Source organism: Scheffersomyces stipitis, chromosome 1, assembly GCF_000209165.1.
Source record: "Scheffersomyces stipitis CBS 6054 chromosome 1, whole genome shotgun sequence".
Classification (NCBI taxonomy): domain Eukaryota; kingdom Fungi; phylum Ascomycota; class Pichiomycetes; order Serinales; family Debaryomycetaceae; genus Scheffersomyces; species Scheffersomyces stipitis.
In genome coordinates this window covers 457,571-483,539 of record NC_009068.1, presented here as the reverse complement: position 1 = coordinate 483,539, position 25,969 = coordinate 457,571, and the positions used below count along the sequence as shown (strand labels likewise).

The 25,969-nt window shown below is 41.3% G+C and overlaps 10 protein-coding genes across 10 annotated transcripts; 4 read left to right on the top strand and 6 right to left on the bottom strand. All coding sequences in view use genetic code 12, as the record gives it.

Moving 5' to 3' along the window:
* Positions 1-15: 15 nt before the first annotated feature.
* TSC2 (Tuberous sclerosis 2 protein homolog) lies at positions 16-4,683 on the top strand (the record flags this gene model as incomplete). Its single annotated transcript, XM_001387692.1, has 2 exons — positions 16-2,376; positions 2,416-4,683. 2 exons carry the CDS (start codon positions 16-18, stop codon positions 4,681-4,683), a joined length of 4,629 nt encoding a protein of 1,542 aa, XP_001387729.2.
* A 1,440-nt stretch (positions 4,684-6,123) lies between these two features.
* Positions 6,124-7,507, top strand: KSF5 (Polysialic acid capsule expression protein; the record flags this gene model as incomplete). Its single annotated transcript, XM_001387691.1, has 1 exon — positions 6,124-7,507. The coding sequence occupies one exon, from the start codon at positions 6,124-6,126 to the stop codon at positions 7,288-7,290; it is 1,167 nt and encodes a 388-aa protein (XP_001387728.2).
* Positions 7,508-7,509: 2 nt separating this feature from the next.
* On the bottom strand, positions 7,510-10,827 carry PUF3 (Translational repressor Pumilio/PUF3 and related RNA-binding proteins (Puf superfamily)). Its single transcript, XM_001387293.1, has one exon. The coding sequence runs from the start codon at positions 10,346-10,348 to the stop codon at positions 7,841-7,843; it is 2,508 nt and encodes an 835-aa protein (XP_001387330.2). The 5' UTR covers positions 10,349-10,827; the 3' UTR covers positions 7,510-7,840.
* Positions 10,828-11,422: 595 nt separating this feature from the next.
* On the top strand, positions 11,423-12,545 carry PICST_80809 (predicted protein; the record flags this gene model as incomplete). The annotated part of the gene is made up of 2 exons (XM_001387690.1): positions 11,423-12,025; positions 12,071-12,545. 2 exons carry the CDS (start codon positions 11,423-11,425, stop codon positions 12,503-12,505), a joined length of 1,038 nt encoding a protein of 345 aa, XP_001387727.2.
* Positions 12,546-12,647: 102 nt separating this feature from the next.
* Positions 12,648-13,991, bottom strand: HSV2 (SVP1-like protein 2; the record flags this gene model as incomplete). The annotated part of the gene is made up of 2 exons (XM_001387292.1): positions 12,648-13,464; positions 13,540-13,991. Coding segments are annotated over 2 exons (1,269 nt in total), but the record flags the coding sequence as incomplete, so codon positions are not given.
* A 1,316-nt stretch (positions 13,992-15,307) lies between these two features.
* Positions 15,308-17,434, bottom strand: CDC16 (anaphase-promoting complex component; the record flags this gene model as incomplete). Its single annotated transcript, XM_001387291.1, has 2 exons — positions 15,308-17,184; positions 17,215-17,434. 2 exons carry the CDS (start codon positions 17,432-17,434, stop codon positions 15,308-15,310), a joined length of 2,097 nt encoding a protein of 698 aa, XP_001387328.2.
* Positions 17,435-18,496: 1,062 nt separating this feature from the next.
* On the top strand, positions 18,497-19,756 carry MAK11 (essential for cell growth and replication of M dsRNA virus contains four beta-transducin repeats; the record flags this gene model as incomplete). Its single annotated transcript, XM_001387689.1, has 1 exon — positions 18,497-19,756. A coding segment is annotated over one exon (1,260 nt), but the record flags the coding sequence as incomplete, so codon positions are not given.
* A 41-nt stretch (positions 19,757-19,797) lies between these two features.
* On the bottom strand, positions 19,798-21,111 carry LYS1 (Saccharopine dehydrogenase [NAD+, L-lysine-forming] (Lysine--2-oxoglutarate reductase) (SDH)). The gene has a single exon (XM_001387290.1). The coding sequence runs from the start codon at positions 21,095-21,097 to the stop codon at positions 19,982-19,984; it is 1,116 nt and encodes a 371-aa protein (XP_001387327.1). The 5' UTR covers positions 21,098-21,111; the 3' UTR covers positions 19,798-19,981.
* A 689-nt stretch (positions 21,112-21,800) lies between these two features.
* PICST_28145 (predicted protein) lies at positions 21,801-23,375 on the bottom strand (the record flags this gene model as incomplete). Its single annotated transcript, XM_001387289.1, has 1 exon — positions 21,801-23,375. The coding sequence occupies one exon, from the start codon at positions 23,373-23,375 to the stop codon at positions 21,801-21,803; it is 1,575 nt and encodes a 524-aa protein (XP_001387326.2).
* A 269-nt stretch (positions 23,376-23,644) lies between these two features.
* Positions 23,645-25,846, bottom strand: XKS1 (D-xylulokinase). The gene has a single exon (XM_001387288.1). The coding sequence runs from the start codon at positions 25,564-25,566 to the stop codon at positions 23,695-23,697; it is 1,872 nt and encodes a 623-aa protein (XP_001387325.2). The 5' UTR covers positions 25,567-25,846; the 3' UTR covers positions 23,645-23,694.
* Between the last annotated feature and the right edge of the window lie 123 nt (positions 25,847-25,969).

Sequence of the window (25,969 nt, the reverse complement as noted above, 5' to 3'; positions counted from 1 at the left end):
TTCTGAAAACAGCCAATGTCGTCACATCATCCGAGCATTGGCAGCTCTGGGCTTGGTTCCGTTTTCAAATCTCTCACCAAATCACTCAAGTCTTCGACTAAGAATGTTCCGGTTCTGATTAACCCTACGGTTGTGGGAGGAGGCCAGGATTTGCCACAGCTCTTTCACCAACTCAAGCATGGGACTCTTTCGGTACGAACGGATACGGCAGCCAAATTAGCAGAGTCTCTCGATAAATATTCCATATCTTCGATTCCAGAACTCTGGTATCTAGCACGAGATATGTGCGATCCACGGATGCTGAGTTCTAGCAGACGTGTAGCATTAACTTTGCTAGACAAGTGTATAAAACACGACGATGATTCTGTAGGAGCACGTTTGAGATATTTTCGTGATATCGTCACTTTTTGTCAATTAAAGCCGGGAAGCAGAATCGATCCAGAGTACGATTTGTTCTTGGTAGCGTTGAAAACGCTAACAAATGATGGCAGAGATATTCATGACTTCTGCATTTACGACGATGAAAAGAATTTCAACTCGTTGATCGACTTGAGCTTGTTTTTGTTGGCTCCATTGCTGAAGCACTATGTCTACCAGGATCTGCTTCAGGATGAGAAGGCTTTAAGTAATGATAAGGAGTTCAGCTTTCTCGTATTGACGTTGGATTTCGTCAAAAACTGTCTCAAGTTCAACTTCACCTTACTTGAGGAGTCGCTAGTAGTCACTATTCTCAACAGGGCTGTAGAAATCGGCTTTCAGACCACTAATAAGGTGATTCTCATGAACGTTCTAGAGCTCACCGATTCAGTAATCTTATTTGGAAGTATACCGATCGACTGCTTCAACAAAGTCATCAACTTCTTCAGCTCTGTCTACGGCATTAGTCTTGATGACGATCTTAATCAGACCGTCTGGGAAACGATAGATAGCCTCTGTAAAGAAGACACCTTCCAACTAGTAATAACAGGGTTATGTGATACTATACTGAGCCATGAGTTGCAAAGATACCGAGGCTCCACGACAACCATTCTGGAAATGAACTTGCTTACTACATCCGTCAACTCTTGCATCGGAGCTATCGAATTAGTACAGATGCTACACGTTGTCAATGTCACCCATAATAGATTATCTTTTGAAAGCATTTACGCTGGCGTACTCAAGGCTTCTAAGACAGCCATTTCATACAATATTCCATTGATAAACACGACGTTCTTGCGCTCTTATGACAGGCTTTTCTCAAAGGAATCGTACAGCATCAACTACAACATACAGTTCAACGATTCGTTTGACAAGATCCTACCTTTTGCTCTCTGGTACTCTAGCACACTATCAGTATTCGATGTTCTTAAGGGTTTAAGGATAAATACGGACCAAGATAAGAGTTATATGCTGTCTATTTGTCTATCTTTACAGTCTTTGTACGAGAATCACGAATTACAGTCACCCAAAGACAAGTTAGTCAATTTCTTGATGTTGAACTATCAATACTTGGCTCCTTCCAGTTGTAAGTTTGTTCTTCAATTCTACAACGACGAAAGACTGTGCTGTTTACTAAACCCATTCTGGAAAGACAACTGTGTGAAGTTGTTAAACTATTTCTATTACAACGCATCTAATTTTGAAACTAAAGTGGAGTGCATCCGTGTTATCAAAGAGGGCCTTGAGACATCATTATCTATTTTTTCAAAAAACAGCATAAACTACGACTTGGTGCTGGATATTCTTCGGAAGTCTATGGAAGAAACTGACGAGCTACTTATAGATTATCTTGTGGATAACCTCTTCACTTATGCTGCTGTCCAGACCAATATTGTTCAGTTCAAACAATTATGTTCGGTCTTCACCTCTGCTTTCGATATAAAACTCCATCCACCACATCAGGACAGGCTTCTTGGTATAGTTTCTATAAGCTCTGTTGGCTCTATGACTCAAGCGTCGAACACTGGATCATCTTTAATCATATCTCCAATGTTCATTCAAAAGCTTGCGAAAGCCATAGCCAGAGTTTTTGTTATCACATCGTCAAGAGATAGCCAGAAAGCCCAAGAATGCTATGAGTTCATGATCTTGATGTTTGAGTATGCCATGCATAACAAAAATGCGGAATTGTTATTGATTCTCAGCAAGTGCTTGATTAGAATTAGAGCAACCAGCGAAAACCACATTTTTCTCCAGCAACCTCAGGATATGAACGGCCTTGCTTCAGCTTTCAAGAGAAGTATATCTGATCCAAATTACAACAAGGAAGCTTCTGCTAATTTCAAATGGACGTATCCTGAATCTGTGCCATATCTACCTGAAAACTTCTTCGAGAAGCCTTCTAGAAATTTGATTTTAACCCATGGAAGAGTAGAACTGGAGGGCAGAAGCACTGATGTATCTTTCAGTGAGGAAGATAAAGACTCTAACAGGAAGGGTTTCATCAATTTGAGCAAATGGTTCAACTTCGTTGTAGAAATTATGGAAAACTTTGTAGATTGGGAAGTCTACTCTTTCATTTGGGGACATTTCTGTTCACAGATTTCAAATATGCAATTGTTCTACAATTATGATGAACAAATCATTCGTGTTAAGAACATCATTTGTGAGCAGTTGACGTTAAATTTACCTACGACAATAAAATTGCCAAATGAATTCACGAAGGCAGATTTACAAGTTGCCTTTGTCAGAAGTCTTTCTTCTCTATTAGCATATCACGCCAAGTTTTCCAAATATGACGAAGACCAAATTGTCAACTCCCTTATATTTGGCTTAGGATCCTGGGAAAAAACTGCTATACCATGTATCAACATCTTAACTGTATGCTGTTACGAAATACCACTATCGATCAAGAAGTATCTATCAGTGATATTGACCAGATTGCAGACCAGAGTCACTAGTGCCTTTGCCAGTACACATACTCTTGAATTCTTAATGTCTTTGATTCACTTGCCAGTCTTGACATCCAACTTCACAATCGACGAGTTCAAAAGAGTATTTGGCATTGCTTTTAAGTATATTCAGTATGCCAACGATCTCAAGAAAAGACCCCCTAGTTCTGAAGATCAAAATATCTTGCAAGCTCACGGGGTCGATGCCCAAGTAGAGCAGACACCATCGACTCAGGCTACTGAAATCACTCCTATTTTATCTCAGCACTTGTATTCGCTATCTTATTGTGTAATTGCTAACTGGTTTCTCAAGATCCACATGGATGACAGAAAGAAACTCTCGTCTTTCCTTGTTAAAAACCTCATTCTTTGCAATGAGGGCATAAATGAAATCGATGATCAGACAGTAAGTTTTCTTGACTTTATCATCAGATTCACGTACAGTGACTTACCCTTGAAAATAATAAATTCTGTAACGACCACCCCATCATCCAAAAGAAACAAGGTCAATCGGTGGATAATTGGTAATAGCATCATCAGTCTTGAAACTAATGTGACCAATGGTGACTCTGTAATGATTATTAGAAGGCCAACAGGAGTTGTCAAGTTAGTAATTCAGTTGGAGCACGAACATGATGTGGACGATGTGACAAAGGTCATAAATTCCAACTACTTCTTATTGCAACTCTTTGACAACATAGACGACGCTTCCAACTCGAAACCAACACCAATTATTGAAGACTCTATAGTATTGCGAGCTTTGACGGTGTTGGATAGAATTCCAACTGTAGACTTCCATAGAGTTGGAATAGTATATATTGGCAAGGGACAGTCCAAAGAGTACGATGTTTTAACGAACCATATTGGATCCAGGAATTATCATAATTTCCTCGACCGCATTGGAAGTCTCTACAAACTCAAGCAGAATCCACCAGAAATTTACGTTGGAGGTTTAGACACTGAGAATGGGCTTGATGGAGAGTATGCTCGATATTGGAGAGATAAGACGACCCAAATCATCTTCCAAGTTACAACCATGATGCACAACCCCAGTCTTGGTGATGATGGAGAGAGGCATGTAGAATTAAAGAAAAGGCATATTGGAAACAACTATGTAAACATATACTTCGACGAGTCCGGTTTGGAGTTCAATTTCAATTTGATCAAGTCGCAGTTCAATTTTTTAAACATTGTGATTTCGCCTCATACCATCACAACTTCGAAGGTGTCTACGTCTGATACTAAAGCCACCACTATCGCACATGATTCCAGTGACGATTTCATAGATTCTGGGAATGAAAAGGGCAACGCCAGTAACCAATTCTACAAGGTCAAGACCTACAGAAGAAGTGGTGTGCCTGGAATCTTTGCCACATGTCATTTCAAGATTGTATCTGAAGACAAGTTGGCTATTTTTGTACGGAACTTAGCTATTGTCGCTAATCAATTTGCTGATGTGTGGCATTCAAATATCTCTGGTTCGTATACTTCCATCTGGTCGCAGCGTGTGAAACAGATTAAGGCATTAAAACAAAAGACTTTGGAAAACCATGAAGTATTACGCCAGGAAGAGATCCAGAGACAGATGCAGTCGAAGGCTACAGGCGTGGATGCTAGGTCGAGTAATAATACAGCTCAGTCGTTCTTTGAGCAGCTACAATTGGATTCTGGAGCTGCAAGTAGTACATCAGGTTCACCAAAGGCAGATGATGGAAACGACTACAAGTTTGAATATTTGAACATGGAACTAAACGAAGATGGAAACAACGACGAATTGTACCAATCGGTAGAGTTTAACTCGTACACGGCATAGAATAATTTATAGATATGATAATAAGCCATATAATTTAAGTTATTTGGATGTACTGTAATATTCGAGATATCCTATAATTCGCAATCTCGGCTTAATGATGCGGCCATATCCTTTGGATTTCATACAATTACCGTTTTAACCGTATAATTGTATCCAACAAGTGCAGAGTGTAATCACGGTCGTCCCGACCGTACCAGGGCTTATACCGGCTGCAAAATCTAGTTGCAAACGACGCTCGGCGATTAATCCCAGATTGGGCAGGTGTGGCTGGTCACGTGTGCGCTTATCAATTAGAGATGAAATTTGCACTGTAATGAAGAGATGAGATAATCCTGGGGAGAGGCAGTAGAAGACGACCCAGCACCAACCGGTTGGTATTGGTTTTGCCGGGAAGATTTCCAGGAAGAAACCGAAAAAATGGAGAAATAAACGGAGAGAAGTTTTCTGAAGATTGAAACATAAAATGCAAATCTCCCGTAGACGGAAATCACTGCTAAATTCTAGGTAATTTTACTGTTCGCATCTTGGCTCCGATCAGCTTTGATTCTGGCCACGGGCTTTGCCTGGCGTATAGTCCCACTCGTTCTAGACAAGGAGAAATTACAACATGGGCCAGAAGGACGTTGAAATTTCAGTGCCAGCGGAAAAGAAAAAAAAGTCCCCAGTGGGGCAGTTGCGGCCGAGTTGAGCCGCAGCGTGGTACAGCATTCCGATGGTGTAGTTTCCCGTGCTGGACCGAAGTTTTTCTTTTTCTCTGGCTATCTTAACAGCTGGATGAGTAAGGAGATAAAGGATTGAGGAGTCTCAAGGAGCATTAGTAATGCTGTCGTATATACATGTGCTGGGAAAAGGTATCTCCGGTACTGGTGAATAGTTTTCAGCCTCCACAATGGCCCTGTAGAGGAAGGAAATCCTCACCGTTTTGGATTGTGTCGCGGTGATTATCTCAGTAATCTAATCTATAGCGAGGCTGTAGGGCATTTTTGTAGAGCGATCCGGTAGTATTAATTTTATTCAGTCTTGTCAGGATTTCCTCTTCGTCCTTTTCTTCTTGCTAGTCGTTCTTCTTTTCAGAAAACTTCTTGGGGAATTTGTCTTCTTGGAATACCGATAATTTTGCCCTGCTAATTTCACACGACTCTGTACAGTGGCACCGTTGGATTAGTGAGAAAAATCCATCAGGCATAGTATAAGCTTCGGCTCAGCACCGGAGATTTATTGAAGAATATTGAAATACTGTTGAAATCAGCCGAAAAGGCCTCCTTGTCTTTTTTATCGCGTCTTTAATACTTATCCGTTGACCGTTTTCGTTCTTCGTTTCCGTCTACATCATTCTTTTCAGATCCTTCCGTCTCTAATCACTTTTATTATTCACTTTTCAGTTTTTCAACTTTTTGCAGATTCCCATTAATTTCACTAATCATAGATTTTTACAATATCATGACGACTACCAAGGCTTTGGATTCTGTCTACAAAACGCTCAAGTTCCAGAGTGACGCCGTGGCCCATCTCCACCTCCAGTACCAAACAGACTCGTTCTCCCAGAATAACCTCCAAGAACTGTTGAATATTCTCTACCATACTTCGCAAGTGGCTCATGGAAAGATCGTTATTCTGGGTATTGGAAAGTCTCACAAGATTGCTAACAAGTTGGTGGCGACTCTTAACTCGCTTTCCATTCACTCTTCAACTTTGCATCCACTGGAGGCTCTTCATGGCGACTTGGGCCTTATCAATGAAGACAAGGACTGCTTGGTACTCCTCACAGCTTCTGGAAACACCTCCGAGTTGCTTCAGCTTCTTCCTCATCTCCTGCCATCCATACCGATTATTTTGTTAACGTGCAACCGCGATTCGAAGTTATCAAATCATCCCCAGGTCAATTCGCTACTCTATGCTTCGCTTCCTAGCTACCTAAACGAAGAGACGATACACGGACTCCCAGCGCCCACTGTGTCCACAACATTGTCGCTCATCTTAGCTGATGCTACCATCTTGGCTCTTCTGGAAATGATTGAAGAAGATGTCTTGAAGCGCAAAAAACAATTTTCTATGAAACACCCCGGTGGTTCCATTGGCTCGTATTTGAGCCACCTTAACGACAATTTGAATACCACTAGAGACAGTAACACAAAGAAGTCGTTCTCCTCTCAGATTTCCAGCTCGAGCTTGCTCAGTTTGAACCAAATAAGGCAGAACTTCAGATCTTCACCTATGGGGCCAACCAATTCTGCCGCCAAGTCGAATGTAAGCTCGCTCACGTCGTCTGACGATGAGTTTGATGTCTTGGACGTCAAGCAAGGCAAGTCTTCTTCTAACATCGATTTCATCTTGACAAACTCTATAAAATTGGCCAAACCAGCCCAAACTAAAGTAGTTTCGCACGAACAAGTGTGGAATCTCAAGCACGACGAAGAGTTGAAGTTGTTGCAGTGGATCACTCTTTACGACTTTTTAATTGTGGACAAAAGGGGCTTGGGTATAGACACGGCTACAGTCAAAGACATCTACAAACTGACTTATGGGTCTCAAGAAAGTAAAAGCGTAGAAAATTGGAACAAATTCCATTGGGATTTTATGAGAACTTTCAAAGAGATTGATATATGAAGCTAAACAAAGACATCAATTACAGCTACTACAACATCTACAATAGGAGCAATATCACAAAACAATACCACAACTACAATAACAACTGCGTGCTAACAATTATTACATTTACTACATTACAATTTTCGTCAGCGATTGAGGAATTAGAATAGTTTTTATACTTTTTTTACGACATAGTCTTCAATTAATGTTCAGAAGCAAGGGCTTCTTAAGGTTTATGAAAAAGCAAGTTTTCGTATATCTAACAAGTAAAAGTTCCATATATACAAAATGAGCAAGACGAAAATTCGGTGCTTTTTATGTTTTCAGCAACAAAGAGACTATATAAGAAAGTAAATCAAAAGGCTATACACAGACAGTGACGTGAGAGTTTAATATTTATAGGTTGAAAAGGACATTTACAGAGGGAGCTCGGTATTTACACTGTAGCAATAATTAATGGATGGAAAAATAAGTAGGAATTTTAGTATCGTCTTGGTTCACAAAAAAAAGTAGTAGTTGACAAATTATAGCCATCAAACTATAATACAAGTTGACAGCAAGTTTGAAGCTAGTTGTTTTCGGCTTCGATAAGAGCGGTCTCAGCAACAATGATCATCTTTTCGACAGAGGCAAGATGTTTACCATACGTATTCTTTGAAGAAATCTGCTTCAAGTATTGTCTCAACTTGACAACCAAGATTCTCTTTTCTTCACTATTGGCATCGAATCCTTCCACTAACTTCTGGATCACATAGTTAGCGTACTGATCCTTCATCATCAAAGCCAAAGGCGATTCGTCGCTAACCAACTCTACATTGAAGTCCTCGTTTCCAAGCATCACTTCACGAAGAATTCTCTTTCTCTGGCTCAAAGTACCATACTTGATACACTTCTCAATTACATTAGAGGCGAACTTGTGCTTGGAGAAGTTTACTACAGAGCCTAGAACAACCTTCAAGATAGCCTCGCGGTCATCTGGTTCTCCCCTTTCCAAGATGTGTTGCATCACATAGTTACCGTACTGGTCCTGGATCAAGTAGAAGATGAACCTGTTGAGTTCTTGCAAAATCACCTGTTGATCCTCAACATTGGAGTATTCCAACAATCTCTGGATCACACGGCATCCATATGGATGAGTCGATAAATGGTAGATCTGGTTATCCAAGCTGTCCAAGATGAATCTTATTCTATCGAAAGGGATTCTTTCAATCGACTTTTGAATAACATGGTTACCATTCTGGTCTTTTGCGCAGATTAAAATGTAGTCTCTCAACTCTTCGATGATCTTGATCTGACCATCGAGGTCAATTGCTTCCAAAGCTCTCTGAACCACTCTACATCCGTACATCTGCAACGACAACTCATAGATATGACCAATCATGTAATCCAACAAGACCTTCTTCTGTGTCGTAGAGCCATGTTCAAAGTACTTCTGTATTACGTAGTTGCCAAATACATCTGTCATCAAGTCGTATGAAATGTCTCTGATCTCGTTGAAAATCACTTCCTTCTCCTCATCGCTGGCATCGGGTAACTTCTGTTGAATGAATCTGGAGCCATGTTGATCTTTGGTGAATTCAACGGCATGACCATAGATATCCTTCAAGTAGTACTCCTTACCTTTGGCATTGGAACGGACTTCTTCTAGTAAAGGAGATCTGTAGATGTGGTTTCCACCCTTACCAGCGTTCGAGTTCTTAGCGCCATTTCTTCCACGCTTACCAGAGGAAGCCGGAGGAGTTGGTGCCGAATCCTTTGCAGCTGCTGGAGGAGCAGGAGGAGGAGGAATGCCTTCTACAAACATCGAGCTCTCGGAAGGATGTTGATTTGGGGAAAGAGGAGTAATTCCCATAGGAGGGGGTGATTGTTGGTACATGTATGGATTGAAGCCGTGAAACATAAATTGAGCCAGGGGGATCTGTTGGCGTCCCAAAATGCCGATTCCTGGTGTATGTACGTTTCTTCCACTCCCAGATTCCTTGTGCTCTTCAAGCTTTTCTTCAGAATCACTGGCAGCATTTGGAGCAGATGAAGAAGAAGATTGAGAAGCTGCAGTAATTTCCTTGGCCAACTCGGATTCTGCATTGCTTACATTGTTGGCAGGAGGGAAGTTCATCATATTGTACAAGCCTGGATCCATGAACTGCGGTGGAGGCAGCGGAATCATGAATGGAGGGGGAGAGATCGGTGGGATGTTTCCGCTGCGTCCCCCATACGGATTGAAGTTCTGAGGTGGTCCTGGTGGAGGTACAAGAACTCCTCCTGGAAGGCTGGAGCCGTCCATGAAGTAGTTGTACGAAGAATCAGGTGTAAACGATGTAGCAGTTGCCGGATTCCAGAAGTTGTGAGGAACGTTAGAAGGCTGCTGTTGGTTTACTGATTGGTGATCTTGATTCAGGTTCAAATCGGAGTTGATCAGCAAAGCAGCACTAGCCTGGATAGGAGAAGTGTTGTTGTACTGGTCGATTTTCTCTGAAATTGATTGGTGTCTTGAAGATCTGGGAGCAGGCATGTTTAAATTTTCATTCAAAGAACCATGAGGAGAGCTCAAAACACCAATTTCAGACAACTGTTTGATTGGCTCGTTCTGGGATCCAGCCTGGTTGTTGAAACTGGTTCTTCTGGAGTTACCAGAATGGCCATGGCTATCAAGAGATATCTTCGAGAGACCATTAGAAAGCTCTATTTCACGGGTGGCATCAGCTACAGATGAGAATTTCTGGAGAAAACTATCTTGTGGAGGATGTCTAGAAGCAATTCCACCTGAGATAGAAGCAGTTCCAAAGTTGATTCTCTGGCCAGAAGCCCCTCCTCCTACAGAATTGGCACCGTTATGGTAACCAGAAACTCCACCAACAGGAGCCGTGATGGCGGAGAATGAGCCGCGTTTCAAGCCAAAGATGCCTGAGTCGATGTCACTGCCGTCGTTGAAAGAGAAACGCCTTTCGTTAGAAGACGACAACAATTTTGCTACTTCAGGATCAACCAGATCGAGAACGCTACGGTACTGTGATTGGCTCGAGCTGGCCTGGATGGGCGAGCCGGTGCCGCTGGACCATATGGTTTCCGAAGGCATATCAAACTAATATAGTATACTAGTAGAATCGGCAATAATGGAATAGTCTATAGCAGAATGATACGTTATGATGGACTGGTAACTATAATAGTATGTCAGACAAATAGCTACGATAGTACAGTATACTGTGATAGATTCTCAGTATCGTATTATGGTGTATGGCTCGTGGCTCGGAATAATAGTGGCGGTGATCCGAGGAAAAGCAAATACCAGGACGAATAAAACGACGACCCTGGCGGTTTCAACAACAAGATCGCTGTAGATGTAGTAGAGGCAGACTTGTTGATTCGTCTATTCACAGAAACAACAGAGTCCTATTGGTTATATGGCTCTTTAGGCTAATGTATCTAAGGCTAGCCTGTGATTCTGGAGTCGTACGCTATTCTCTTGAAAAGAACAGTAACGAGAATCTGAAAGTTCGCTAACTATGACGCTTGCACGGGTAACTTCGCTGGGACACGCCACGATGTTCACTATCAACACAGCACAGCAGGCTCTGGTGTTGGATCAGAAGAAGAAAAGGTCGCTGTGGATTTTCGGCACTGGCAAACTTTTTTCGGTGGGGCCGAATGCGAGTATGGTTATAGTGAGTGCGAACAGTGGCAGTAGTAGTTAAGAATCTGAGCCGTACAGGGAGACAGCGACTCTAATAGAGAAGATTAGCACCAAAAGCCTTCAGTTCCAGAAGCTTTCAGAGATTCAGAATCAAGAGAGTCTACTGCTTTTTTATTGGCTATTAGCTGCTAGCCTTATCGGGGAAAAACCAGTGTCAAACCGGGCCAGACCTCGGTAAGAGGGCCGAGAGAGAAGCGAGCTCCTAAATTGGCCAAATACTGCTACAAACTACAGGCAGACTCAGGCCCAACAGACTACAGTCGGGACGGATATAAGAAAGCTGAGAACGGTTCTTATTACATCTGAACACCAATGGTTTTCCGTCTTATGCCCATATCTTTCATTCCCATATTGATGTTACTACTCCATAATTTTGTATGGTAGCGCTGTCGTGTATATCTGGCCATACAATAATTTTCCACTTGAACCAACAATCTACTTGTGCCTTTCAACCACTATATGTCGAAACTCGCTCCCTCCTCTTCGCAGAGGTTGATGAACCTCTTGCACAAGACGTCAACCTCCGAAGTAGCTCCGAAGATCGGGGCAGTCTCGCGTTTCCTTTATGAGTCTGAGGCATCTCCAGAACCATCCCGCTCGTATCTAGATGGAATCATGGAAAATGAATGGAACCAGCGGGAAATGGTCCAAGCTGTGAGTGAAATTCCCAGCGAATGTAAGAGGACAAACATTTTGAAGTTTGAATGTCCCAATTCGTTAATTACTAAAGCCGATTTTGCCAATATATACCCGATCAATAGAGATAGACTCTTCAAGCTTGGTAGACAGTTTGACAAGGGTTTGGAATTTGAAGTTGTCAAAGCCAGAAATCCCGTGTCGCTTATGTTTTCCAACAGCTACTATCTTGTATTCCCCAACTTTGTGCATTCAGCGGTTTATTTCCGCGAAACAGCTAATAAACAGATCAACGGTCATAGACTCAAGCTAACTTTTGTGGAGCCAACTATAGACGAGTTGAAATACATGGTGTCTCCTTTTCTTGCCAGCGACTACAGGGACATGCTTTCTCGGATGGAAGAACATGTTGAGCACAATGTCAATGTTCAAACACCATTTTCTTCGTTACTCCTGAAGGACTTGAGCCAGATAGCATTCCGCGATATCTACAAATATAATCCTACCACCTCGAAAATCATTAGTTCGTTGTTGAAACAGAGCCAACCACTCGAGGAAGAACTCATGAACGTAGAACTGGTGAATCCCAACTTCAAGTCATTAACTAAACTTATTAATAGCCCAGTGAGAGCATCTACCGTCCTTGTACGAAACCTTCCGTTTGGGTTATCTAAGCATACCATACCTCGACTACTCTGGAACTATGAGCTCAATCTCAAGAATCCAGTGACTTCTGTAGTTCAGGACCCTGTAAAACAAATTAATATCCAACTAATTCGATTTCTCAACCCTACTGGTGCTACTAGGTTTGTTCATAACTTCCATGGAAGAAGATGGGATACCATCCAGCACCAACGTCAGGAAAAGAAGCTTTATGATCCTATATTCTGTGAAATAATAAATTAATGATTGTAAATAGTGTAAAATAGATGAAACATATCAGTGCATGAAATACAGAAGTAGATATAGTAGCTGTGGTATACATATACATACTATATATAGTAAAAGTTCTCATAACTTCAACTGCTCCTCAATCGGCTACGCTATCGAGATTTTTCCAGCTGTACCGTACAATCTCCCATGATGAGGTATTTCCGCTGCTGGATTTGCCGAAGTCGTCAATGGCAGTGTTTGCTGTAGAGGGATGCAGTTTTTCAATGATAACGTATCTTTCCCAGATACGTTTGTTTCTCCAGATGATGATAACACTGTCATTTCCAGACCAGCCCAAGACGCCTATGTCGTTTCCAGAGTCTCCGGGCATGTCCTGGTGGTATTGATTGGTGTTTACAGAGCAGAAGGACCATGTGGATTTAAAGTAGTTAGGAATGGGTAATGGCAAGGGAAGGTTCTTGAGTAAATGGTGTCTATTCATTGGTGTCCCGGAGTGCACATGTGGTTCAGGAGTAGATCCCAGTTTGAATGCAGAAGTAGAAGGAGGAGATGATGATAAAGATGAAGTGTTCGTAGAAGTCGTATCGCTGCCGATGTTGAAAATATGAAGAGTGTTCTTGTCGGACAAAACAGCCAACTTCAAGTCATTATGGGAGAACTTCATCGACGTGATGATCGCGCGATCGAGCCCTCTTCTGAACTCGTATAGTAATGCAGTGTTGTGAGTAGAGTGGACTCTGATAATAGTTCCAGTTTCAGAAGCACTGGCTATGAGAGTTCCGGTTCGATTCAAGGCAAGACATCTTATTTTCAGCTTGTGTGCTTTGATTATACTGACCAAGTTCTTCTCCTGACCATGGGGAGAAACGTCCACTAACTGGATCTGACCTACAGAACGACCCGGGAATGCTAATGTTTGATACTTTGCTCCGTCTCTTCCAGAAGAAGAGGACGTTATAGAAGCAGTAGAGCTGGTGCTGCTAAGATTGATGTCTGATAATGAGCTACCACTGGATGCTCCTACTACCATCAGTGAAGAAGTAGACGAGTTCACGGAGAGATCAGCGAGTCCGTATTCGTTATCAATAGTCTCATAAGTAGCTATTTTTTTAGGTGGAGCAGAGAACCCGTACACTAGAACCTGGTTTCTGAGTACGACAATAATACGAACTCGTGAAAGAAGGACATTGAGAACAGGGCTCATGAACTCGAGACTAAGAGAGTTCTTGCGTTTCAAGTCATCCCAGATGATCAACTTGTTGTTAGCAAACTTGGGGTTCTTTCCTCCGCCTACAAGAGCCAAATAGTTGGTGCGATGAAGCATGGTAATGTGGCCGATACCAGACCCTGAGGAGCCGTTCGAATGATGATGAGCAAAGTTCCGCTTGACGCGGAGGTCAATGGGGTTCGAGTTATAGACTAGAAACCCGTTTTCGTGGCCCACGGCAAAACAACCCTGGTCCTGGTTGAAGTTGATACACAAGATACGGGACTCCCGACTGGTAGAGGAAGATAAGGACGAGTGGATATTCATGACATGTGTGTTGATATTTGAAAGTTAAGAATTCAGATGATATTCAATGAAGAGAATTGAATGACCGACTGTAGAATGAACACGATTCTACTACAGATTTCGATCAAAGAGGATAGTGTCAGTATACGTAGATATGGACAAGGAGAATGAAATCAGTGCTGCAATGACTAATGAATATGACTAATAAATCTAGTGCATAGAATCTGGCGGCTTGTCGTATCCTACGAATATTGATAGATGCAATAGCAAGGTGGCTCTCTTGCGTATGGAATTGTAGGTGTTGATTCAGTCTCTGCTGATGACACGGTGACAGCTGACGGATCTGGTGATGGAAACTCTCAAGGGTGGAGTTAGACGATAAGAACGGAGTGTGTGGGAGTCGGTGTCTAACTAAGGAAAGAGAGAAGATGAGAAACAAACAGACAGAGTTCAGCAACTGTGATTCTAATGTCTATGAAAACGTCGAGGAAGCCTGATGAAAGTGTGGTTATTGATGAATTGAGTTGACGAGCAAAAGATAAACAAGTCTATTTTGTTCTTTAATAGTGGTATGAAACAATGGACTATTAATAACTGAGATCACGAGATGCGAGAGAAGACCAGACGAGATGAGAAGCCCAAAAAGTGTAGCTCTACAGAAAGAAATTCGGGCAAGAACGTACAAATATATAAAAATTCCAGAAGAGCCTGAGAGTTATAGAACTGCTCGTATATGGAATTGTTGCCTCGATCTACGACATTTCTACCATATTGTGCCTTGCAAGCCTGCAAGCCCTGTTTCTCTATTATGGAGATTATTTTATTTTGATTGTGCCATTGTTTTTATTTTCTGCAATTCGCATTCGGTAGGGGTCTTCTGTTCTGTGCAGAATCTGGGGATTAATATGGCTAAATCTTCTGGTGCAATAAATAGACCAATCTTGATACGACTTTTCTCCAAACTCGTATTTCGGTGATGGAGAAAATACTTCATTATTTGCATTGTATCTCACTAATTCAGCAATATTTTCCAAATTGTGCTAGAAAATTTGGGAAATCTAGCTTGACTTCGTAGATCTTGTCTATATACATATCTGTGTTTGGCTATATTTGTACAAGACAACTCAACTTTTGCTTTGCTCTAGGCTACTTCCATAAGCTTTACTGGAAATAAGATAAACATCTTCTTTGAACTTTAGACGTTGCTAATTGTTAGACATTGGGACTCTGGTAGAGTGTACCTCAGCTACTTGGTTCAGTTTATCATGACCAAATTGAATGGTACTCTCATTTATAAACAACTAATCGCTCTCAATGTCCATAATAGCTTCATCGTCTTCGTCGCTAGATTCATTTCCTTTTTTGAGTTCATGAGCAATGTAGAAAGCTTCGTGGGTATCGTCAGTATCCTTTTCAATGGGCTGAAGCACACCAGAGCCTTTTCTTAGTATTCTAGTCTTGTTAGTTAACGGGGTCATAAATTTACTGTTCTGAGCACTAACCACCGTCTGTTGACCTTGAAGCAGGCCATCTTTCCTGCTCTGTTTCTGTCTATATTGAAGTGTTGGCAAGTTGAGCTCAAGCAATTTTTCTCCATTACTTCTGATGAACGAGTTTCCGTTGTTTTTGTTGGACTCCAATGCTCTTCGTAACAAATCTGATGCTACGGGGTCAGAAGGTGAGATAGCAAGGGCATCGTGCAAGACATCTATAGCCTTGAAGTAATTTCCCAACTTCAAGTTGATTAATCCTATAGCAGCCAAGATATTGGAGTCGTTCTTGTTGCTTATTTTTAGAACTTGGTTGAAACATTGTAATGCTTTATTTGGTTGGTTACCTCTTCTGTAGACGTGACCCAAGTTGGCATGTATAGATATCCAAGTCTTGGAATCAGAATTCAAGTACTTGGCAGCTCCCAAAGCTTCCTGGAAAAACATTTCTGCCTTGGCGAAATTATTCTTGTGGAAATTGATGACTCCCAACTCGTTCAAGAGCAACGGATCCGAATTGCAAATCTGGTACGATGCCGCAAGATACTCTTCCGATAAGTTGAGGTTGTTCATTTGCAAATGTTGCATCCCAAGAAAGAGGTTGGGCAAATGTGTTCCAGGAAAGAGTCTGGCTGCAAAAGCATAGGCGCTGATGGCTTGTTCGTGTTCTCCTTCGGCTGCAAAAGTGTGTGCAAATCCGATCCAAGCCTGCCCAAAGTTGGGATTCAAGAGCGTTGCTTTGCTGAAAAACTTTCTGGCCTCAGCTATCTTACTAATTGATAAGTAGTACGTCCCTATGGCCAACCATGTCATGGGGTTGGTAGGGTGGTTTTCTGCCAACTGGTGCGCTTTTAAGAACAACTTGTTCTTGCCTCCTAGCTCGTGCAAACAACTTAGATAATTCGGAATAATGTCGAAGTTGTACTGGTCCTTCCGTAATATCTGTTCACATATCGAGAGGCACTCGTCGAAATTACACTGTACGTATAGGTAGTCGGCTTTGCTCAAGAGAATGTCACAATTGTCTCCCAAGTCGTACTCTTCTGTCAAGATATGTTCTGCCTCGTAAAGCTTGGATACATTGAGGTACTTGCTCAAGCGAGATGTGTAGAGCAATTTGATGAGCTCATCGTTATCATCTGCATCCCGGTAATTTAACGTCGTGATGAAATCCCATTCTTCTCTGGGTGTCATCAAGTTGTTGCTGATCAATTCCGTGAATGCTTCATAGCATTTTACATCTACTAGGATAGCTTCTTTATATGACTCCTTAGCTTTTTCAAAGTTATTCTGGTTGGCATAGATGAGACCTCTCAAATAGCAAATAGAAGCCTCAAGCTTGATCCCACCATCAGTGCTGCGGACTTGATACTTGTCGTCTTTACGGAATGGGTTACTTTCGCCAACAAGATCAAGAGCCTCGTCCCATAACTCTAGCTTGATCAAGCAGTATGCAGCAAGATACCTACAACTAACCGACTTCTCGAATTCCGGCTTGCTGGTAAGCAACAGCTTGGCCCGAAGATAATTCCCGCTGTTGAAGTATACTTGTGCCAACCAGAACGCATCATTGGGATCGTCTGTGAGTGCAAGAACTTTGTCACCGATGAACTCGGCTGTCTTATATTGATGTTGCATCAAGGCATCATGTCTCCACAACCGAAGTTTTTCGGCTGGTGTAAGCGGTTCTACATTCGCCATTCTTCCATTTGCTGGACCAGCAGCAGGTGGTATGTTGGAGTTCGAAGTAGTATCGTCATTAACGTTGCCTCGCTCAAGATTGAAAAACAGAGACCGATTCGACCCAGGACTATCAAACAAAGTCTGTGCTGCTGGATTTGGAGGAGTTACAAAAAGATTCTGCCGACGGCTGTTGATCATCGGCGAGATGAACAACGTCGAATTGTGCTGCGATGGTGTTTTCTGGTTCTGGACCATTCTGCTTATATCTAGATATATAGTCAATCAACAAGAAGGACTCTTAGTGATTAATGTTATTGTAATTCTATCAGCTAGTATGACGATATGAATTGACTGGGGCTTGATATGGAATATGATTCTGATCTTAATGAAGATTGTGATCCTGATTATGAATCAGGTAGAGTAACACGCAATTAAAGTAACTACTCGCAGTTTCTGATAATAGTCTAAGTCTGTGAACTTGTTTTCAGATTTCCTATCCTGGTCTGGTCGGTATTAATCTGATCTGTGATTGTCGATCAATGAGACTACTATTCTCCAGTGGCCTGTGCTCCTAAAGTTCTATGTCAATTTCAATGCCTAGATTTTAATTGACTTACTCTGGCGATTCGTTCAGATTTGGAAATTTATGGAAACCACACAATAAGCTTCTAAAATGAAAAAAAGCCAGTCTTCGTGTTGTATCTATCTACTGCAGATTAATACTTAAGTGTTTACATTTCGCGTCGCGCTACCATGTCAAGATTGTCTTGCTAACACAGGTATAGAAATCGAACCAATTAAAGCTAAAGTATGTATTCTTGCTTCTATTCTCTTCATATTCTTCGTGATGCATTCCTTGTTCTTGAATTTTTTGTAAAGAGAGAAATCCACTTCTAAAAATCTGTCTTGACTGTTCGTTTCTTGTGCTCATCTCTAATTTCGCAGCCTAATTCTTCTCTACGAATGAATATATGTACCAGAGCAAGATCAGTAGAATGAACATTGCCAGTTAGTTCTGAAGTGTTATAATCTGTCATCTCATACTTATCCTCTCTTCTCCTTCTTTGGAAAAACCCTTTCTTCAATGCACCATCTGCTTCCTCTGCCCACAGCTAAACATGTCGTGCGACATTTAGTATATGTCGCATCCTCATCGCTATATTTTTCAAATTTCCATCTCTTATGATTTCGTCTTAAGATATCTTTCTGCAAGACACCATGGCACAGAAAGAAAAGAAGGTCAGAATAGAGGGGAAGAGCTCAAAAGCTGTCAATTCAGAAACACTGAGTTCGTTGCCGAATGCAGAAGCTGCAGTCTCTCGAAATGTAAGCTCTAGTACCAAAAAGATTCAGTTTCGTATTATGGTTGGATCGTATGAACACAATTTGTTATGTGTTTCTGTCATTTTGGATGCTGCTGCAGAAAAAGAAGCTGTTTTTCAACCAATTTTCCATTTTCAAGCACATGCCCTTTCCATCAAATCCATGGATATTGCCAAGCGATACCTTGTTACCGGATCCAATGATGAGCATATAAGAATATACGATCTTCAGAAGAGAAAAGAATTGGGTCATTTGTTGAGTCATGAAGGTACGATTACCACTCTTAAATTTTCTAAAGAAGTCTCAGTAGACCATCCTGAATTCGCAGAGAAATCTGGCAAGTGGCTTTTGTCTGGATCTGAAGATGGCAAGATCATCATATGGAGAACCAAAGACTGGGAAACGTTTGGAACCTTGAAGGGACATACCGGTAAAGTAAATGACTTGGCTATACACCCCAGTGGCAGAGTAGCAATTTCCGTCTCACAGGATAAGACTATCAGGTTGTGGAACTTGATGACGGCTAAGAAAGCAGCAGTTCTCAAGATCAAGGGTAAGGATCATTTGGGCCAGAGTGGAGATTTTGTAAGATGGTCTGTAGACGGAAAATATTTCCTTGTCGGGTTATTGAACCAGATCTTGGTTTACAATACTTCCTCAGCTAAAATTGTTAAGAAAATCTCGTTCAAGTCGACGTTGATGACATTAGACATAGTAAGAATAGAAGGAAAGGAATGGCTTGTCACAGGTCACGGTGATGGTACCATTGATTTCTTTGACTTCGAGCAACAAGTATTAGCATCTATTGTAGAAAATGAAGAAGAGTCAAAAGTGTGGGACTCCAAGGCCGAGAAGTTGACTGCTGATTTCATATTAAGGGGCCATACTAACCGTATCAAAGGCTTTACTTTCTATAGCCATCCTCAGGAAACTGGAGGAATTCCTCTTCTCATTTCTGTTTCATCCGATGGAAAGATTGTAATCTGGAATCTTTCTGAAAATGTTAGAGACCAAGTTGCTGTCTACGACACCGGTGAAAGATTAAACTGTGTAGCAGCATGTTCTGAAAATGTGGAAAAGGTGGATTCCATGAAGAGACGTTTCAATAGCATGGGCGAACTCAAGGGCGAAGAGGTAGACGGTGCCATCAGCGAATCAGAGTACGAAACTGATGGAGAAGAAATCAAAAAGATCATGTTGAAGGGCAAGAAAAAGGGCAACAAGAAGAGAAAGGTTAAAGTTACGTTGGAATAATTCATAAGTATATTATGACATTCGATAGTATAGACTCACTTAGAGAAGTAGATAATGTATTATAGATTTACCCTGCTATACATACTATATAAAGTAATAAAATTAATGGGAGCAAAAGTCGTAGAATTGAGAATTGAAGATCTAAGTCAAGCGAAGCTTACTCAGACAATTCGAAAAAATGAGATTTGTTTCATTTTCTGAAAATAATATTCTTTTAGAAATAGCTTACTCAGACAATCTGGCTACGTGCTTGTCGAACAAAGCCTTGGCTCTGGTCCATACTGGAGCAGTTTGTCTTTCTGGCAATTGCAACAAGGAAGGCAACAAGTCTCTAGAGAAGAACTCAGAGGCTTCTCTTGGAAGCAAAGATGGCAAGTGGTCAATAGAACAGACAGACAACTTTGGCCCAGCAGTAGTTTCAACAACTACTGTAGGATCGTTAAACACCGTAGCAATGGAATACACTGGGATAGGGTTGTGTGGATTGGTGGTATCGGCCGAGACATCGACGATGATTCTCAACTTTCTGTCTGGAACATTCAAACTGGAGTAATCGATGAAAGGAGGAATTGGTTGAGACAAGTAGATACAATTGACAAAGATGTCGGACTCTACGATTTCCTTGAATGGACCGCCCTTAGCAGTTTCTTGGATATCCCACTTAGTGATGTTCTCTTCTGGAATTCCGACCTTTCTGAACAAGTCTATGGCTCCAGAACCACATCTGCCCAAAGCACCAATCACCAAGGTAGTAGGATATTGGCCTCCATTCTTTTGCAATGCTGCTTCCAAGTCCTTCTTGACGTCAGCAATCAACCCGTCTTCATTGGGGTAAGGAGTCAAACCTCCCAAGTTCTCAGAGTCAGGATGGAGTTGCTTGAAGGCCCAGTCTCTTACACCAATGGCTGCTCCAGCAAAACCAGCGTAGAAGCCAAAAGCTGCAACTCTTCTTCCGGTGTCGTTTTCCAAGAACTCCAAGTCGTACAAAGTTCCGTTTCCAGCTGGGAATCTGCTCAAAACATCCTTCCACCCACCTTGGTCCTTGTAGCAATGGGCAAACTGGATATGTTCGTGTACCAATGGGAAAGTTTCGTCTTCGGGCAATTCCTTCAATCCAATGATGATTCTGTCCTTAGGTGCTTCCTTCCACGATCCTTCAGGAACAATAGTAGCTCCTGCCTGTTCGTACTCTTCAATGGCAAAAGTGGACTGAGAACTCTTTTCCACAAAGATCTTGAAACCAGCATCGATCAACTGCTTGGTAGTGGTAGGGGTCAAAGCAGCTCTGTGCTCCAAAGGCTTAGTCTCGGCTCTCAAGTGTAAAATCACAGGGGTAGACATTGTAAGTGTTTTGTTGTGTTTGTTAGATAATTGTGAAGAAAACCAAAAAAAATTGATGGAAATTACCTCTTCTTATACTTTCAGTCAGATGATTTTTCATAATTTTTCACCCAACTTAACGAGCCTTAAGTATGGGGAAATCTTAACTACTGTGACTCAGTAATGCGCTTATCACGGCGCCACGGCAAAATTGCCGGTTTGAGTCATTGCCAGTCTTTCTTTCCACGCTCGTTGTATCACGTGATCTTATCTTAATGAATAAGGCAATTTAGCCGCAACTATGTCAATGTGTCATGGGATTAAATGCCTTAAGTAACGATACGGTTCCATGGTAAGGTTAGTCAATCGGGCTATAATGAGCAATTGGTGGCTAAATTTGAGTGAAATTTCATTGTTGGAAAGTAGGCTCACGATTCATTGGTGTCATAACTATTGGAATATGTTTATGGAAAATAGTCATATAGTTAACTCAGGGGTTCGATGAGATAAGAAGTCTCAAATGACTAATGACTTTAGTCAGCTTATGGTAATGATATCATTTCCACGTTTTAAGATTTCATTTAGAATCCTCTTCCGAAAAGCTAATGTTTCTTCCATTTTACAAATCCACTTAAATTTAGCAGTTCCTTTTTTCGCAGCCATTTCTAAAAAATCTACTGCGAGTTTTCAGACAATTCATAGAATTCTTTTAATCTATATTCTATTACAACTTCTTTACATAATCCAAGACATAAGTTTTAAGATTCTTTTTTGCCTTTTCCCAATCATCATCTTCTACGAACGATTCACCATACACTTTGAATAGCTTCTTGATTAGACTGATTTCTAGCTCGTCGCTAATCACCCCCTTGTCGATAGCCATTTCAAAAACCAACGTGGCAAAGTTTCTGTCGTTTCCATAAAGCTGAGACAAGATTAATGACTCAGTGAGCAATCCAGAAGCTGATCTCTTTGTGTGTTCATTGATGCCCTTAGAGACACGTTGAATGTAGTCGTTGTAGTATCTCAAGGACTTCTCGGAGTCAAAGTTGGCATGTGCAATCATCAACAATTGTAGTACCTTAACGGGTAATCCATGGTTATCTGTGGGTTGCAAAGTTTCTGCAATGGTAACAAAGGATTCATTATCGAGATTAATAGCCTGGTATACAAATGCTTGTAAAAGCTTGGTTTGAACTAACTCAATGCCAAACTTCTCGTGGGTCTGATAGGTGTGGTATTTCTTGAGTACATTATCAAGGTCGTTATTCTCTATTCCAATGGCTTCTATGAGTTTCAATCTTATCAAAAGACTCTCCGGCGATTTATCTAAATCTAACAAGTTGACTTCAATGTACTTGAGAATGTCTGAACGTAACTGTCCAAGGTCCAAAGGACTGTGAACAAACTTGAAAGATGCTGAGTCTGCAATTTCACTTGCAAGCTTATCCTGACTTTTATTAATTTCCTCAAGAACATTACTATTTCCAAGAATATCCAAGGCTGAAACCAATTGCTCCTTATTTAGAAGTTCAGGGGTAATATCGAAAACCTTTTTGAAAATAGACAAGTAGGCATAATTGGAAATATTTGAAGTTGTCTTACTTGTAGATAAATGGTTAATTAAGAATTCTGAAGACAAAAGCTCTTCATGTAGTAAGAAATTGATGAAAACCACATACTCATCCTCTACTAATCTGTCTACCAATTTCATCAAGGTAGAGTTGTAGGAATCGCTACTTCTGGTGTAAGTTTGCAATAAGTACTTGATTTTCTCCAAATTTTCCATCGTAATTTTGTATTTGGCGTCGTTGGGGTCATCTGAGATTTCCAGCTTCTCACCGTTAAGCAACTTCTCAAATAGCGAATTAATCAACTGATGGTCTATTTCTTCTACCAAATGCTCGTATTTCTTGAATAACTCCCATGAGTTAAGAACTCTTCCTGGGTTCACATCTATCAAACGTCCTAGAAGTTCTTTGGTATTTATAGCTGGCTCTTCTTGAAGATTTTGAAGTCTGAAATAGACTGAAAAATTAGGAATAAGTTCGTTTATCAAAGCCTGTTTATCCTCATTCTTCGATGATCCGATCGTTTTGATCAAATTTATTCTTCCTTCAATATCCAGCTCTTGCTGATTTTCGTTATTTAGGCTCGATTTCTTGATATCGTCAACGGTTATCAGATTAGGGTCTTTTTCAAGAAGAGTAGAAACCCAACGTAATTGACTTCCGGAAGCTCTGTAAACGGGAAAATACCGACCTCTAATACGCTGGACAGTTTTTATCTTCGATAGCATTCTGCAAAGTATCACGTTACTTGGTTGGTGGTTAGTAATTGAAATTGAAGATTAAAATGAGAGCTCATGACTGAATCTCGATGCTGAAAAATTGGATATGATTTTGTGGAGTATTTTTTCTGGCTGCGAAATTTGTTAACTAATAATTTCTGAAAAATGCTAGAGGCGAATGAAATATGAACATATCAAGATATTTTCAAAATGATGTGAAAGTAATCTTCTGTATAACGTCTATCGTGATATTCGCACATATATGCTACATTGTCTTTACTCTATAACGTTCTCTTTTTCTATACCTCTATACAAGCTATTATGGATTTTAGTGTTTCAATTCACTTTCCATCTTGGCCAACATTCCAACCCCGTTGGCATATTCGAGCCATTTATCCTTGACTTCGAACAGATTCATCTCGTCACTTACTTCAAACAATCTGTTGATATACTGATCGTATCCGATCCATTCCTTCTTGGCTTCACACTCGTAACTCCAACTGGCCTTGTAAGCACCACCCAATGCACAGGCGTTAGGAATGTCAACCTTGTAGTTTCCGTTGACGGGAGCCAAGATGGAACCCATCTTGCGGATAATGCTGCCGTTGTTGGAAGCACCACCGACGTAGTAACAACGGTTAGGTCTGGCGGTCAAAGACTCAAAGGTTTGCTTCTTTCCATCAGTGTACAAGTCACCAAACTTTTTAACCAAGTCTTGGTAGACCTTGTGCAAATCTGTACCATCACCTTCTGGTTGAGGTGAGGCAGAGCTGGAAGCAGAAGAATCTCCACTCTTGCTCAACATTGGACCAGTTCTCAATCTACAAGACAAAGTCTGTGATTCTACAATTGAAGAAACATCATCTTCAGGTTGCCAGTTCTTGTCGCCCAACTCAACGTCTACAATTTCGTTCTTGCTGTTCAACACCGATCTCTTGATCTGAGCAGCGGCATTAGGGACAATTTCGCCAAGTGGGAAGTAAATACCCAACTTGTTGTTGAAGTCTGTGGATTTGTCCAAGATTTCATTGAACTTGTCCCACGACTTCTTGTCTTCTACATTGAACTTTTCGTTGACTTCGTCTCTAACCTTTTCTCTGGCCAAGGAACCGTTACAGTAGCAGATCATGCCCATGTAGTGGTCAGGCATGGTTGGATGTTTAAACAAATGGTATTGAGAAGAAGGAGCGTAGTTCTTGGTGATAATTAAAACTGTAGTAGAAGTACCCAATGAGATCAAAGCATCATTTGGAGCCAAAGGCAACGAGATAATCGTGGCCAAATTGTCTCCGGTGAACGAGTAGATTTTACAGTCGGGGTTGAAGCCGTATCTGGTGACAAAGTAAGAGGCAATGTCACCTTCGCTTTCGTATGTTATAGGTTTGACAGGACCCAACTTTCTCTTCAACTCATTGATACCAGCTCTGTAAATTTCACCGTCTTGTTCTACACCATCCAACTCAGGGTGGACACCAGCAGCGATGGCCAAGAGCTCTTCGTTGAACTCGCGCTTTTCGATATCGTACAAGTTCATTCCACAAGCATCGGCCTCTTCAATGGAGGTGATTCTACCAAGCAACACACTGGCAACAAATGACGAAACTAAAGAGATACGAGCAGTTCTGTTGTACTTTTCGGGCTTGAATCTGGTAGACAACTTTCTAATCTGGAGCCCTGTGAATCTGTAATGGGCTCTGGAACCAGAGATATCAGCCAAGGCATCAGCACCAATCACTCTTTCGAACTCTTCAAGCTCTTTACCGGTAGAGTGATCCTGCCAGTTTGGAGCGTGCTTGAAGGTGAAAGCAGATCTCATCTGGCTCGATAACGAAGATTCAGCGTCCAATTCGGACAAGACCTTCTCGGCCGTTCTAGACCAGTATACCGAACCGTGCTGTTGACAAGAACCGGAAATACCAACAACCTTGTTGAAGGGGAATCCGTCCTTCTTCATGTCTTCAAAAACATGGTCAAGGGCATCCAACCACATGTAAACGGGGGAAATAATGGCACCCTTGCTGATTTCGTCGTTGATAGCAATGACACCCTTCTGGACAGAGCTGTTGATGCTATCGAACTCGACATTGTAGGTTTTGAGAGCAGCGAGGTTTTCATCGGTGACGATGATCTTCAACTGCTGAGTCGAAAGATCGAACCCGAGGAAGAGCTTATCTGGAGCATCAAATGGGGTAGTGGTCATTGTGAGTGTCAACTACGTGAGTATTTATATGTCGATTAAGTGAAAAATCAAAAAAAGAAATATGGCTAGTAAAATTATCAGGTCGATTAACAAATAGAAGCTGTATGAAAATGTATGCTTTCTATGGAAATTGAAAAATCTGAAAAATGACTCTATTAGAAGATGCAATAAATCTAGGAATTTTATATGAAAGTTGGGGTAGATATGTATGCGCAGATATACGTCAAGTATGGTATGAATTAGTAGCAGTAATGTCTGTGGGTATCCTCCAGGGATCTATATGCTATATATACTAGCTACAATCTGATCTGGCTCTTTCTAGGAATCGAGCCGTTTATATAGTTTTCGTACAGAGTCTATCATCGCAATGTGTGGGGCTCGGAAAATTCAAAACTAACAGAAA